At 53.6% G+C, this 13,919-nt stretch overlaps 6 protein-coding genes across 6 annotated transcripts, besides 13 other annotated features; all 6 read left to right on the top strand.

Annotated features, from left to right (window-relative positions):
- Positions 1–20: a microsatellite.
- Positions 21–53: 33 nt separating this feature from the next.
- Positions 54–80: a microsatellite.
- A 161-nt stretch (positions 81–241) lies between these two features.
- Positions 242–282: a microsatellite.
- Positions 283–1,209: 927 nt separating this feature from the next.
- Positions 1,210–1,230: a microsatellite.
- A 65-nt stretch (positions 1,231–1,295) lies between these two features.
- Positions 1,296–1,375: a microsatellite.
- A 236-nt stretch (positions 1,376–1,611) lies between these two features.
- Positions 1,612–1,661: a sequence feature (A-rich).
- A 166-nt stretch (positions 1,662–1,827) lies between these two features.
- Positions 1,828–1,874: a microsatellite.
- A 259-nt stretch (positions 1,875–2,133) lies between these two features.
- Positions 2,134–2,155: a microsatellite.
- A 55-nt stretch (positions 2,156–2,210) lies between these two features.
- Positions 2,211–2,263: a sequence feature (A-rich).
- Positions 2,264–2,419: 156 nt separating this feature from the next.
- TraAM80_02387 (uncharacterized protein) lies at positions 2,420–3,616 on the top strand (the record flags this gene model as incomplete). The annotated part of the gene is made up of 1 exon (XM_029379391.1): positions 2,420–3,616. The coding sequence occupies one exon, from the start codon at positions 2,420–2,422 to the stop codon at positions 3,614–3,616; it is 1,197 nt and encodes a 398-aa protein (XP_029240780.1).
- Positions 3,617–3,998: 382 nt separating this feature from the next.
- On the top strand, positions 3,999–4,508 carry TraAM80_02386 (DNA-directed RNA polymerase; the record flags this gene model as incomplete). The annotated part of the gene is made up of 1 exon (XM_029379390.1): positions 3,999–4,508. The coding sequence occupies one exon, from the start codon at positions 3,999–4,001 to the stop codon at positions 4,506–4,508; it is 510 nt and encodes a 169-aa protein (XP_029240779.1).
- A 216-nt stretch (positions 4,509–4,724) lies between these two features.
- TraAM80_02385 (RNA-binding protein) lies at positions 4,725–5,510 on the top strand (the record flags this gene model as incomplete). Its single annotated transcript, XM_029379389.1, has 1 exon — positions 4,725–5,510. One exon carries the CDS (start codon positions 4,725–4,727, stop codon positions 5,508–5,510), a length of 786 nt encoding a protein of 261 aa, XP_029240778.1.
- Positions 5,511–5,645: 135 nt separating this feature from the next.
- Positions 5,646–5,676: a sequence feature (A-rich).
- A 153-nt stretch (positions 5,677–5,829) lies between these two features.
- TraAM80_02384 (uncharacterized protein) lies at positions 5,830–8,562 on the top strand (the record flags this gene model as incomplete). Its single annotated transcript, XM_029379388.1, has 1 exon — positions 5,830–8,562. The coding sequence occupies one exon, from the start codon at positions 5,830–5,832 to the stop codon at positions 8,560–8,562; it is 2,733 nt and encodes a 910-aa protein (XP_029240777.1).
- A 35-nt stretch (positions 8,563–8,597) lies between these two features.
- Positions 8,598–8,617: a microsatellite.
- Positions 8,618–8,700: 83 nt separating this feature from the next.
- Positions 8,701–8,735: a microsatellite.
- Positions 8,736–8,952: 217 nt separating this feature from the next.
- Positions 8,953–9,477, top strand: TraAM80_02383 (uncharacterized protein; the record flags this gene model as incomplete). Its single annotated transcript, XM_029379387.1, has 1 exon — positions 8,953–9,477. The coding sequence occupies one exon, from the start codon at positions 8,953–8,955 to the stop codon at positions 9,475–9,477; it is 525 nt and encodes a 174-aa protein (XP_029240776.1).
- Positions 9,478–9,650: 173 nt separating this feature from the next.
- Positions 9,651–9,688: a sequence feature (A-rich).
- Positions 9,689–9,853: 165 nt separating this feature from the next.
- TraAM80_02382 (uncharacterized protein) lies at positions 9,854–13,919 on the top strand (the record flags this gene model as incomplete). Its single annotated transcript, XM_029379386.1, has 1 exon — positions 9,854–13,919. A coding segment is annotated over one exon (4,066 nt), but the record flags the coding sequence as incomplete, so codon positions are not given.

The following is a 13,919-nucleotide window of genomic DNA, read 5'->3' as shown; positions in this document are numbered from 1 at the left end:
GACAGAGAGAGAGAGAGAGAATAGGATAGGATTAATAAATAGAGATAGAAGTAATATATATATATATATATATATATATAGAAAAAAGCAACACGAAATAAAAGTATTAGAATGAGAGAATGAAAGAAAGAGAATATGATGGTACAAGACAATTATACACACGTATCTGCTTGCAATGATATGATGCAGAGTTTGGCTATTTGAGGACGTTAGCTGTTTTCTACTATTCCTCACTTCCCAATTTTTTTTTTGTTTTTTTGTTTTTGTTTTTGTTTTTGTTTTGTGCGTGTGTTACTTTCACTCTATGAGATCGTTGCGTTCACAAAGTTTGAACGATGCTGCGGGGGGTGGGGTGGGGGGTGATGCTTGTTACCGTCTCCCCTCCTCTCTCCTACCTCACATGGCCGGCACTCGTAAATACTAGCGGCAATAATGAAAAGGAAGAAGACTAAAAAAAGAAAACAACAACAACAAACCCTGTTTGGTCTTGCTGTTGTGCTATAATTCCTTTTGCTTCAGCGCCTTTTATCTCCTTTTGTTTCTGTTGTACGTGTAATGTTGTGCTGTTGCAGATGGCGGCAGGCTGTGGTGTTGCAGCATTACTTGGCTATGTATATATAATATATATACACACACGAAAGAGGGAAGAAACGCTTGAAAAGCGAGTTTATTTTGCTTTTGTACTACTTTTACGTGCTCGTGCAGAGAAACTCATGTGGACGCAGCTGTGTGCGCACAGCTAGCGCAGTTTGTTTCTCTGCACATACGCCTTGAATGAGGGAGGAATTACGTATTTGTAAGAGAGCGAAAAAACAGGAGGAGAATTATGGCGTCGGCAAAAGCGGTGTAATGATGTGTGTGCGTAAGCACGAGTGTAGGCGTATGCCGGAGTGTCTGGAAACGTAGCACATTCACACACACGCAAATAAAAAAAAAGTGGGGGTGAGGTCTGGCACAAGGAAGGAATAAACACCGATAAAAAGAAAAGGGGGAGGCTGCATACTTGAACCCAGCAATCTCTTCTGTTGTCTTGTGGGGGAGGGCGAGAGGAGAGGGGACAAACGCGGCTGTGTGTGTGTGTGTGGAGGCAACCAGTACGTTTGTATGTTTATGAAGGACATACGAAGAGAAAAAAATAAAAATAAACATGATGAGGAGGCGGGGTGTGTGTGTGTGCTAGTGAACATTGAGCGGTGCACGATCAAGTCATGTGTGTGTGTGTGTGTGTGTAGGGTGGAGGAAGTGTTGACAAATGAGAGCGAAGGGAAATGGATGAATGAATACGGTCCGTCGTATTGCTGCCGTTTTGTTTTGTTTTGTTTTTAGTTTTTAGTTTTTTTTTTTGTTGTTGTTGTTGTTTAGTGTTGTTGTTTTTATGCTTCACTTGTTTTTCTCTTGATCTTCTTATACATTTTCAGTTCTCTTCGTGTGGCACATGCCTGAGACGCACGCAAAGGCCAATAGAGGGCGCAGGGGGGATGTGGCGTGTGAGGGTGGCAATGTTGAGGAGGATTTTGCATGCATGTAATACCACTGGACGTAGTGATTGGCATTGACGCCTCGAGCCGGGGGAGAAGGCGCCTATCATCGCAGAGATTCCCTCTTCCCCCCTTTTTTTTTCTTCTTCCTTTTTTTTTGTTTTGTTTTTTGTTTTTGTTTTTCTGCGGAGGATTTGCTGTTGGTCGCGATGCCTCCACTTTGGCTTCTCCTCCTGCAGGCACCTCTTTTTGCAGATAAATTTCAGTGGCGTGTTTTTTGTTTTTGTGGTGCTCCGCCGTGCTTGTGTGTGTGTGTGTGGTTGCTTTGAGACTGTTGGGGGTGGGAGACAAGAAACAAGGAAATAAACAAGAACAATATATAGAAAAAAAAAAAAAGTAACCCGCGACGTGGTCCACGGGGAAAGGGCCTGTGAGCGTAGAGGCGAGAGAAGGGGGGAAAAAAGGTAAGCAAAGAAAGCGAGGAAAAAGAGCTCGTGAAGCTGCTGTGCAGACTTGGCGGGCTGAGCGATAGAGGGAAAAAGAGCGGGTGGGGTGGGAGTGCGGAAGGCATCGTATGTGGTGCGGGCACACCCATGCAAGGGATGTCTGCCCTGCCCGTGATTTCCTTCTCATTTCTCATTTCACTCTCTCTCCCTGTGTGTGTGTGTGTGTGTGTGGTAAATTTGATTTTTTTTGTAGTTGACATCCCCCGGCCCCCCGCTACACCCACGCGTTTGAGTGTTTTTGTTTTTGTTTATTCTTTTTTTTTTTTGTTTGTTTGTTTGGACTGCCACGTGCGTGCTGCGTTCGTTTTTGCCGCCGCCGCTGCTGATGGGTCTTTCACTGGTTGCTGCGTTCGACGCCTTTTGTTTTATTTTGTTTTGTTTCAACGGTCGCCACCGCCAGTCACCGTTGTGCGTAGCGCCTTGGTAACCGAAAAAATGCTGCGCCTTTTAGTTGCTTGCGGCAGGAGCGAGGTGGGCGGCGGCAACGACCAATTCCGCACGCTGCAGTTGCTTGCCCGCATGCTTGGCGACGAGGCGGCGCCCGCCTTGCATGAGGAGGAGGGAGGGAGCTCCACTCCGGTGACGGCGGCGGAAAACACGACCTCCATGGCGCCCCGCAGTTCGCAGCACGAGCCCCGGAACTCTTTGGACCGTGGTGCGGCCGACACGTCGACTACTGTGTCCATGGCCCCCGTTGGTGGGGATTCGCACTTGAACGCCCCATCCTCAAAAGGAAAATACGAGCCACAAGGCAGCACTGAGGCCAACTTTGATTTTGTGCCCCCTCCGACGAGCGCGCCGCCGCGGTTTCGCGATGTAATGGCAGACAAGCTTACGAAGGGCATGGATCCTTCTCCATTGGAGCACACTATCGCGTTTTTGTCGAAAAGCACCTCGCCTCTTTGCAGCAGGCGGAGCTCAACAGTAGAACTTGGATGCCCCCCCGTTTCAAGGTTGCCGCCTGTGGTAGTTGAACCGAGCCCACATGATACCGCACCGGCGAAGCCGGAAGGCGTTGACGTCCCACCGCGTCCTGCTAGGCTGACGTCACTGTTCAATAGTGCAGAGCTTGGTGCGAGAGTGTCGTATGCTAGGCGTTATTTGGAACGACTGTATTTTCGTGACCCTGTCGTTGTTGGACCCGCCGATGATCATCTGCCGCCGCGCATCCCGATGATGCGTGGGCCGCGGAAAAATCCTGTCTTTGAGCGATGCTATTATGATACTGCAAACCTTATATCCACACCTGCCGTTTTGAATGGGCAGAGACCTGCAAGTCGCGTGGAGAGCAAAAAACTCCGGAGTTCTTTGTTGGATTGCAACGGGGCCGTTGCACACGGTGGCGGCCCCGGCAAGAGCAATAGCAAACCACCCTCACGCTCCGTTAGCGCCTTAGCACAACAGCGGATCACCTCGGCTCATCGTTGGAAGAATCAAACGAGATACGCGCGTGACCTACGTCAGCCTGTCGGGCCCCAGACTCGGCGTCTGACTCAGGAGAAACTGCAGCAGGATGATGGGACGAGTGGGTTGCATATTGAGGGTCGATCGCTGATGATCCCAGGACGCCCAGCCTCTGCTTTGGTACGGCAGTTTCGTCGCAATAAAGAGATGCCCCGTGGGCGGAATTGAGGTGAGGCGATATCTATGGAGACTTCGGTATCAATGGGATCTTCCCCCCTAATACGTATGACACACATACATACATATGTGTATTTATTTTATGCTCATCATCGTTTCTGTGATGACTCTTCCATTTTTATAAATGTGAAGAAATATAAACAGCAAAATATGTCCAAACAGGAACGTACGTAAAGAAAGCAGCTGTATTTTATTTATTTTTCTTCCTATTCCTCGTTCTCTTCTACATTATTACTGTTGATATTGTTGTTGTAGTGCAACCTTCCTTTTCTCGCCTTGCTGTATTTCTAGACCTACTTGTTTTTCCTCCTCTTCCTTTGCTTCCCCCTGCAGATTCCCAAGAGACTCATTTTTCGATAGTAGGGACGGGGTTATGAGCGCCGAGAACTACGTGGAAGGGGACCTCGGCCCTGTCTTCAACCAGGCGGAACCGCTTACCTTGCCGGTGGTTGTACAGCTGCTGCGCGGGCGTCGCGACACCGGCGACGATGCCGGTTTGGAATCTCCCGCCATGGCCCTCATTGAGCGGACACGTGAGCAGGCTGAGCTGATGCAGGAGACCTGCGCAGACGAGAATAGTGTGCAACACGTCATGAAGATGAAATTGCGTCTACATGACGAAAGCGAGACAGGCTTTGCGAATTCACATTTGGCGAATTTCATCCTTGACAGTGAGGGAAATGTGACGGGAATGCGGGACCCGGCGGAGGACGGGGATGACCATAGCGCACTAAAGACTGCACGCATGAGGCCCTTTGAGGTGGTTGCGTTGGGGACGCTCTGCCCAAAGACTGTGGAGGAGGCGCTGGTGCTTGTGCCCTCGCTCGCTCGCTACGAGCCCAGCGACCTGAACCTCGCGCTGAACACGCTGGTGTCTCTTTGAGGCGGCGAGGGGCGAGCACCACGTATAAAAAATTTCTCTTCCTTTACTTTTTCTTCTTGTAACTTTTATTTTTGCTTTTGCTCTCCTTGTGTGCCTGAGAGGATGCATGTTTGTTTGTGTGGCCGCCCCATTGCGCGCCCCCTCTTCTCTTCCATTTATTTGCAGTTTGTCGGGGGTAGGGCTAGAGTGTGCTATTGCTGCAGTGGGCTATCGGGGATGACGACGTTCAAGCGGGAGGACCTCCGTCGTGTCTTTTTTAGCGACTTGTCGGAGCAGTGTGACGAGGATCTCATCTATGAGCTCTGCACGCAGTTCGGTCCCGTTGCAAACATCACTTGGCCCACGATCGGCAACCTCACCGGTGGGGCGCAACACAAGACGTTCTGCTTCGTGGACTTCCGTAACGCGGAGGACGCGAAGTACTGCTACGAGGCGCTGTACCGCAGCCGCGTCAAGATGTTCGGAAAAGAGCTGCGCGTGTCTCACGCCAGCACGGAGATGCCGTTAAAGGAAAGCGGCAGTCAGGTGCACCACCGACACGCCGTGCACGAGCTGCACGAGATTGGGGCGAAAGTTGTGGTGCGTGGCGTGGACCTCAACGTCACGGATTTTGACCTCACCTCGTTCTTTGGGCAGTTTGGGAAGTTTGCCGTGCCGCCGCGCAAGGTGCGGGACGTGGAGGGCAACTTCCGCGGCGTTGTCATCCTCTCCTACGAGGACTTCGCCGCTAGCGATAAGGTCATTGACGAGATGGACCAGAAGGTCTATAGGGACCGACCCATCTCTGTTGCTTACGCGATGATGGAGGACGGCAGTGGACGGCAGCACGGCACACCCGAAGAGCGTGAGAACGCCAAACTCTTCCTCGAAGAGGCACGCAAGCACGCTGAGCGCATTGCAAAGGAACAGGCAGAACACGAGCGGGAAAAGGCACAACGGCGTCGCGAGAACGTTTCATGGGCGTCCGGCATTGATCCGTTTTTCCGGGGACAACGGCCGTGAGGCGTGTGCCGCTCTTTATTTTTCACACCCCCTCACTCGCTTTCTCTGCGTGGTTTATAAAGGTCGTTTGGGAGGAGAAGTTTGTGACGGTTGCGATGACGACGGTTGTTGTCATATGTGTCTGCGTGTGCCGCATTTTGTTTTGTTTTTTTTTCTTTCTTTTTGTCCCCATCCCCACGCGCTTTTCTAGCGGCCGCCGCTGTTGCTGCTGCTGTGTGTAATTGACTGCGGAAGGAGGAGGCGACAGTCGGCGAGACAAGGCAAGGAGGGGCGTAGGATAGAGGACCGGAGGAGGCGGCCACGCATACGCGTCGCAGTAATGCGTCGTACGGCAGATGTGCAGGTGGCGGCTTCCAGGGAGGATCGGCTGCAGCGGGCACTGCAGGAGAACCGTCAGTTGAAGCACGAGGTGCAGGATTTGCGGGAGAAGCTTAAGATTGTCCAGGTGAAATTTTACAGATTGACGCGCGATTTGAAGCGTGTGCCGCCGGAGATGCTGCAGCCGCTGGACGACACCACGCTGCCAAAAGTTCGCCCCACTTCTTTTGGCGACATCCATCCGAACTCTCATTGCCTGCTGGGGGCCACAAGCTCCACGAGGCGGGGACCTCCAACGTCACTGCCGCGTGTGGAGGGCCCGAGCACCGAACACACGAGTGCTGAGGCGGAGTCGAAGGAGCTTCAGCGCTGCCGCGAAGCGCTGCAGCAGGCGCGGCTCGAAATTGCGTCGCTGCGTGCGGGTGCGCCACAAACCACGGAGGGAGCAGCTGCCGCCACAGCTCTGTCCTTCTCGCCATCGCCGGCAGTCAGTCTTGTCTTGGAGCAGCTGCAGCAGGACCTCGCGCGGGCCGTGGCTGAGCGAGACCAGATGAGTGCAGAGTGTGACGGCCTTCGCGAGCAGTTGTCCCGCACTCGCGCGGAGTTTGAAACTGCGCACTTTTTGCAGCAGCAACACCGCTCCTTTGAGAGGCACTCCTTCGACGTTCTCAACGAGAGGGCTGAGACAGCTGAAGGAGCGCGACAGCAGTTGGACTCGGAGTATCAAAAACTTATTGATGCGCTCACGCGCGAAAAGGATTCATTGGCACTGAAGCTGCGTCTTGCACAGCAAGAGAACGCGGAGCGCTCGAAGGAGCTTGCCGCAGTGGACCCCACAGTTCTTATTCAGTTGCAGAACGAGGTACACGACAAGTCGAAGCAGATTCCGGTGCTGACGAGTCGGATACAACGGGCCCAGCAACAGGCTGAGACACTCAAAGGGGAGTGTTCCCGCCTTGTAGAGGAGCTGAAGCGTATTCATGCCATGCATGCGGATACAAAACGACAGTTGTTTGAGGCTGAACATGAGAAAAGTCTACTACAAGTCCGCTGCACACGGATGGAGGAGCTGGAGGCGACGGTGCAGCGCAAGAGCGAGGAGCTGATTCACGTGGAGCAAGAGCTGCTTCGGACGGCAGGAACACTGCAGACGTGTAACCGAGAGACGGAGGAGGCGGTGCGGCGGGAACTATCCTCTCGTATAGCGGACCTGCAAGAGATGCGGGACAGTGCCGAATTGAGGCGGCGTGAGAAGGAGTCGCAGCTGCTCGACGCGCAGCATCAGCTTGCCGAGATGAAACGACAGTTGGAGGTGGTCCACGGGGACGCCGCCATGTATCGCGAGCAGCTGAAGAAGGCAGAGATGGAGATCTCCGAGTTGACAGCGCGGGCCACGCTGATGGGTCACGCGACAGAGGAGTTGGGCGATGAACACGTACAACGCGCCCTCACAGTGGCGGCGATACGCAAGACGTCCTCGAGGCGTTCCGGTGCCGTCGGCGAGGCGGAAGAGGCACTCGACATGTGGGATGCGTTAAAGTGGGATGACGACTGGGAGGCCGATCAGCTGCGCGAGGCGTTGGCGAGTGCGGCTCTTGACATGGAACTTGCGAACACACGCTGCTCTCAGATGAGTACGCAAGTGGAGCAGAGTCGCTCGCTTCTGCAGCAGCTTTCACAGGAGCGGGATGTGCTTCTGGAGGAGAACATAGAAATGCGCCGTCGGCTCTCGCATGTTCAGACCGTCTTTGCGAAGCAGCAGCTTGAGGTGTATCGCGCTGCAAAGGAACGCGGGGCGGATTCCATGGATGCACGAACTGGCCTCATTTCGTTCCACATACAAGGCGTGGAGTGTGATGCGGGCCTCCTGCGTTCTCTCGGCATTGGCAAGGCTGCTGGAGCCGCTGTAACTCTTTTTTTTACCATGGATGGACTGCAGTCCTACGATACGATGCTGTCACCAACCTTTTACGCCTTGGACGAGCTGCTTGATATTTGGTTCCGCTACGATCACCTCGATAGAGACGAGGTGACGATTGCCGATATTCGCAACACAACATTTCTTTTCCAGCTTCACCAGGTGAAAGGGGCAACGAACGTGATTGTCGCCATGGGGGAAATTCCCGGAGTGGCGTTGTTGTCGTGTCGCGAGCTGACCGTCTCCGAGAGAGTTCCGATGGTGAACGGCAATGGGGAGCCGGCAGGCGCCGTCACAGTTGAGATGTGTGCGTCCAACCTGATGCTGCCTGTTCTGCTTGACCGGCAGCTCAGCAGCACCCTCTTTACGGCAGAGGCGTTGCGGGCGACACTGGTGAGACTGCGAGGTGTGGTGGCCCTGAGGGTGCAGGTGTTCCGTGCAGATGGTCTACTGGGCACGCCTGTACCTCAACCATACGTATTTTACACCACATCTGCGCCAGCTGGGCTGAGCTGCGTGCGAGACACGGTGGTGCGCCCCTCCTCAAAGTCCTTCACAACCGACCCGGTGTTTGACGCCGACCCCGTTGACCACCGGTTAGTGATGGACCGGGAGCTGGTGGAGTTTATGGTGGTAGGCGCCGTTGTCTTTATTGTCTTTGACGAGCAGGCGAAGGATGTGCAGGCAAACCTCGGGGTGGTGGAGGTGCCGCTGCGGTCACTGCTGGAGTCCCCGCAGACGGTGGTGCGCACGACGGAGGTTTTACACCCACAGGGCACACTTAGCGTTGGTCTCTCCTGGGTCTGTAGGACGTAGACATAGAGTGGGGCTGGAGTTGTCTGCTGACGCAGATATATATATATATATATATTGGGCCTCTGCGTATATATACAGACCTGCATCGCATTACTTCTCCATTTGCCAGAACTGTGATACATTAACTTCAACAACGACAACAACAAAAAAGAGAAAAAAGAAAAAGAAAAAGACGGATGATGTTGCACACAAGCGATGTGCCTTTATATATTTGCCGGCTTTCTCTTCTCACAAGCGTGCAGCGTGTTTTTCCTTTTTTTTTTCCTTTTTGCTTGTGCATTGTTTTTCCGCGGCTCCGGGGGGTGGGTGGGGGTATTGTTGGGAAAAAGGCGCAGGAAGGTAAGTTGCAAGGGAGGGAGGGGCGAGTGCTTCGGAGGCGGGGGGTTCACCATGCTCTTCTTTACCCGCCGCCTGCTAGCGGAGGTGACGACCATTAATAGTAGCACCGCCTCGGCCAGTGGGCGTCTCATTCGCATCCGCAAGAAATCCAAATGGATTGACCGGCGCAGCAAACGCATTCCGCACAATGGGAAGGATGTGTGGCTCTTCGGCGAGCAGCCAAGCTGTGCGCTCTGCCACGTGCGATTCCGCTTCAAACAGGACTACGAGGCACACAAGGAGAGCGAGCTGCATCAAAACCGTTTGAGATGGGTGGAAACAATGAGGTGGTGGAAGGAGATCGGCGAGCCGCAGCACCTGCAACACAACGCGGCGGAATGGGAGTGGTTTGAGCAGCACGTGCTTCCGAAGAAGGCAGCTACTATGGGGGTTCCTCTTGAGGAGGCGGCGCGGCACTTTCGCCGTGCGACGATGCTGGAGACACCGAAGTGGCACGGTCGGTTGCAGCCGCCCAACGTGCGTTCAGAGATCAAAGAACCCCGGGACCAGCGCTGGCCGGCATCCCCAAAATGGTAGGAGCATAGATGCATATGTGCCTGCATTCAATACCCTCTGTGTTCTTTTGTTACGTGTCGTCTCTGGTGTTTACCATCAATTGTGCGTACGCTCACACATATGCCAAGGGCGTGACTCACACGCATGGAAAACACCCACGTCATTTCCTTTTTGCCTGCTTGCTACGCGTGCAGTTTTGCTTTTTTTCTTTTTTTCTTGTTTTTGTTTTTGTGGCTGCTTCAGTAGAGCAAATAGTGAAGTAAAAAACGCGACTGCCCGCACCCCTTCAGAAGTAGACGGAATAACCATTCCACTTTAGCGTGTGCGTGAGGGTGCGTTTTTTTTTTTTTTATTACAGTGTTACTACTACCGGCTTTTGTTTAGTCTCAGAATCACTATGGTGGTGTCTCTCCCGGACATTAACGGCAAGAGCCACACGCAGCCCGCCCCCGCTGAGGACGAGCGCCGCCAGCGGGATCAGTGGCGTACGGTGCACCGCGTCTGCGGCAGCGCCGTTAGCCACGACGGGTATCTCAGGATGCTGCAGGGGGTGCGACAAAATTTTTTACAGCGTGCGAAGTATAACCCGAAGGAGCAACTTCCACTCATTATGCACCCGAAGCAGCTATCGGAGGGAAGTGTGGTCGATGACGCTGGCGCTTCGCGCTTTTCGCAGGGGCTTCGCTTCAAAACGGAAGGTAGTCACATCAAAACTCGCGCCACTTCTCTGGTGGAACCTCAACAGCCGTTATGCGTACTGGAGGAGGAGGAGCGACGTCACTTGATGGACACGGAGCTGTGGGAGCGGCAGGTGCTAAACCAGATGATGGTTGTGAGCTACGTCACGTTTGTCTTGCGAGAGGAGTTGGATGAGTTGCACTTTTGCGAATGTGAGAAGCGAGCCAACATCCTCTACGACGAGGAGAAGAAACGTTACTGGCTGCAGAATGAGTCGGGTGCAAGCAAAGAACTCGTGCGTTTTAAGTCTGCCCTGCGTGCAAAGGAAGAAAAGAAGCGGCGGCTGGAAGAGGCGGATGTGTTGTACCCTATGAATTCGTCCGCGCTCCCCCGTTACGTTTGTCGCCCACCGCAGGAGCCGGACGCACGCAATATTCTCCAGCGGTATGTCAGACTGAAGCATGGCGCGACCAGCACCACCTCGGCTGCCGCTCACTCCTCGGACCGGCAAAACCCTCCACGGTCCGAGGAGGAAGAACGACAGAGGGAGCTGTCCCCTCTGCTGTTGCAGCCTTTCCAAGCGACTCGTTCTATGCTGCGCAACACCGTGCGGAATACCCTTGGCATTGCTGCCTACGTTGCACTCCTGGAGAAGGATTTGCAGGCCCGCGGTATAATTGAAGATTGCGAACAAAAGGAGTTTCAGAGCATCCTGTCCCTGTTTGAGGAGCATAGGTTCCTCATTCAAATGTGGCGGAACAAGCACATGCACCTTAAGCGTCTGCTCTATTGGCAGGGCCAACGCGAGGAGCGGCGCCAGCAGGTGCAGTTGGCGTTAGAACAGCTTGCCATGACTGCCAAGCCACGAATCGCCTCTGAGTGTGCCGAGTTGGTGGTACAGGAGGAGGAGGGATATGAGCGCATCTGCCTCGAGGAATCCACCTGCCGCGATATGTGGCGGAAGTTGTACGATAAGGCCTCCATTGAGGCAAAACTTGGCGCCATCCTTAACGAACAAGAGAGAAGTCGCGCCTCTCTTGAGGAGGATGAAATCATTGCCCGTCAATTGTGGATGCAGCAACTGGAGCTGGCACTCCGTGTGTCATTGACGCTGGAGTACGAGACGGTGATGAGCACGGTTATGCCCTCGCAGATTGCCGTGCTGCAGTTCCTGCAGAAGCAGCAGACTGAACACGCGGAACAAATTGTCACAATTCAACACGCCCTCCAACGCTGGAAGGAGGGGCGGTTGGGCTGGCGCTACACTCACCGCGAGGTTGGACGAAGCATCCAGGCAACTCGTGATGCAAGGAAGATTCAACGGGGCGTAGAGTCGATGCGTTCATTCAAGTTGTCTCTGCTGGCGGATTGCAGGGCCGTGGAGGAGGAACTACGCCTCTTACACGAGGCGGAGCGGGTCGCTGCCTGTGAGAAGGAGGTTATGCACCGCGCCGTGATCAACTCCCAGGAGGAGTGGGAGGTGACTGCGCTGTTCCACGAGCGTAGGCATCGGTTTCTTGAGGATATTCTTCTGCCAAAGCAGGCCCAATACATCAAGGAGGAGATGGACCACCGCCGTGAGGTAGACGTCAGGGAGGACTTTGAACGAAGCCGTTTCTGCTGCATTTTTTACAGGGTTTTGAACATCATGAAGCAAAAGCGGCTGTTGAGGGAGCACGAAGAGTCGGAGCGGGTGCTCACCACCATCGAGGAGGCGGCCGCATTTTGCCGGATACTCGACGAGGAGCTTGATAATCGTGAAGACCTGCGCATCGCCACCATGGAGCGGGAGAGGCAGCAGGAGGAGGAACTCCGTGCACTGGGAGCCTCTCTCCTTGAAATAAGGCGGCAACACCAGCAAGCCCACGTGGAGAAGATTGCTCAGCTCTGGATTCGATGTAAGGCAGGGGCTCTTGAACTTGGGGCTGTAGATCCATCGCCGCGGAACGAACTTTTGAAAAAATTTCTTGCGGGTCGACTTCATCTACTAGAGGAGGCAGCACTGCAGTTGCACGAAGCGTGCACCGCCACCCTGCAGCGTGAGCACAACAACTTGATCCATACCATTCACGTGAGTCTTCTTGTCGGGAGTGAGGTGGTGGCTCGTTGTCGGCTTGTGCAGACACAGCAGGACGCAGTGGCAGAGATTGTCAATGACATGCACGACAAAACAGATGCGAAACTGCGACAGCTTCAGACGGAAACGAAATCTGCCAACGTGATTAAACACTTTTTTCGCCGTTATAGGAATGGTGAGGTCGGACGAACAGGCATGCGAAGCTTTCTGCGCGATGCTTTTGCTGAGAAACGTGAGAAGCTGCAACTGAAGCAGGCATATCAATCGCAGCGAGAGGATATTCAGCGTTGCAGAGATGAACTTGAAAAAGAGGTACAAATAGCCCGTCTAGAGAAGCAAAAAACTATTGAACTCAAAATACACATATTGGAGAACAAAACTGAGCGGCGGGAACGCGCCAATGTGGAGAATATGGAACAAATGGTGTTTAACATGATTTTGCGTAACCACCACATGGGCAACTTCGCTGCGAAGGCGGATCCCGTGGCGGTACTCTGGCAGTTAGAGTTGTACGGGCGTCTTTCTATCACGCGCGAATGGCAGATGGGCTTTCAGAGAGTCTTAGAACCCCAAAAATCCAACTTTTTCTTTGATATCAACGCTTGCAAGATACAACGCTTCTGGCGACGCTATTGGGTGTGTAAGCAGCGTAAGCTTTTTACGATAGCGTGCATGGAGCAGCTGCAACGGGACGAGGCACGGGATCGCGCACAGCTGGAGGTGCTCGAGATGGATGGGCGGGTGTGTGATTTGCTGAAGCCAATGGAGGGGTGTGCGCTGCTGCGGGGTTACCTATTAAACGATGTTCCCTTCTTTTTGGCCCGATTGTGCTTTGACATCGCCCTGGAAGTGGGCATCTATGAGGACGAATGGCGGAACCGCATGCTGCTGCTATGGAGGATGAGGCACAGCTTTTTTGAGAACGCCGTGGCCAAAAAAGAGACCTCCGAGAGGGTCAAGATGCAGCGGTCCTACTTCTTTGCCGGGGTGGAACAGGTGCAGCTATCAACAGATGAAAAAACTCTCCGGCATGCACTGTGGAATGAGCGCATCTTTTTTCTTCTTCGCATGCTGGTGAAGGCAGAGTTTCAGCGGCGTACGCTAATTGAGATGGACTTCCAAAACCACATGATCGACGTCACAGAACGCAGAGCACAATGCCACCTCCAGAAACCGTACACCAACACCTTAACAGAAAGCATTTCGGCGAGCTTCGCAACCCAGCTAGCAGACACAACTGATAATAAAGAGACCAGGACACGACAAACAAACATACAACTAAAACCTATGCCTGAAACCCTACTAGAGATTCATCAGCATAAAACATGTGAAGAACACTATGAAGACACAAGTGGATCTAACCACGTCACCACGCTCACAAATGCACTACCTGTCACGGAGGACGCCGCGCCGATTGTAGAGCAGCATGCAGAGCAGTGGCAGGAACTGGGCCCCAAGAGCGCAGCAGCGATCGTGCCGGGTGGGGTTGAACCAGTTCCAAAGACCGCCACGGAGGACGCCGCGCCGATTGTAGAGCAGCATGCAGAGCAGTGGCAGGAACTGGACTCCAAGAGCGCAGCAGCGATCGTGCCGGGTGGGGTTGAACCAGTTCCAAAGACCGCCACGGAGGACGCCGCGCCGATTCGTAGAGCAGCAGGTGCAGAGCAGTGGCAGGACTGGACTCCAAGAGCGCAGCAGCGATCGTGCC

Source organism: Trypanosoma rangeli (assembly GCF_003719475.1).
Source record: "Trypanosoma rangeli strain AM80 chromosome Unknown Tra_15.4_contig_00054, whole genome shotgun sequence".
In the NCBI taxonomy this organism is placed as follows: Eukaryota; Euglenozoa; class Kinetoplastea; order Trypanosomatida; family Trypanosomatidae; genus Trypanosoma; species Trypanosoma rangeli.
The sequence above is the reverse complement of the archived record's forward strand: the minus strand, read 5'-3'. Positions and strand labels throughout refer to the sequence as shown.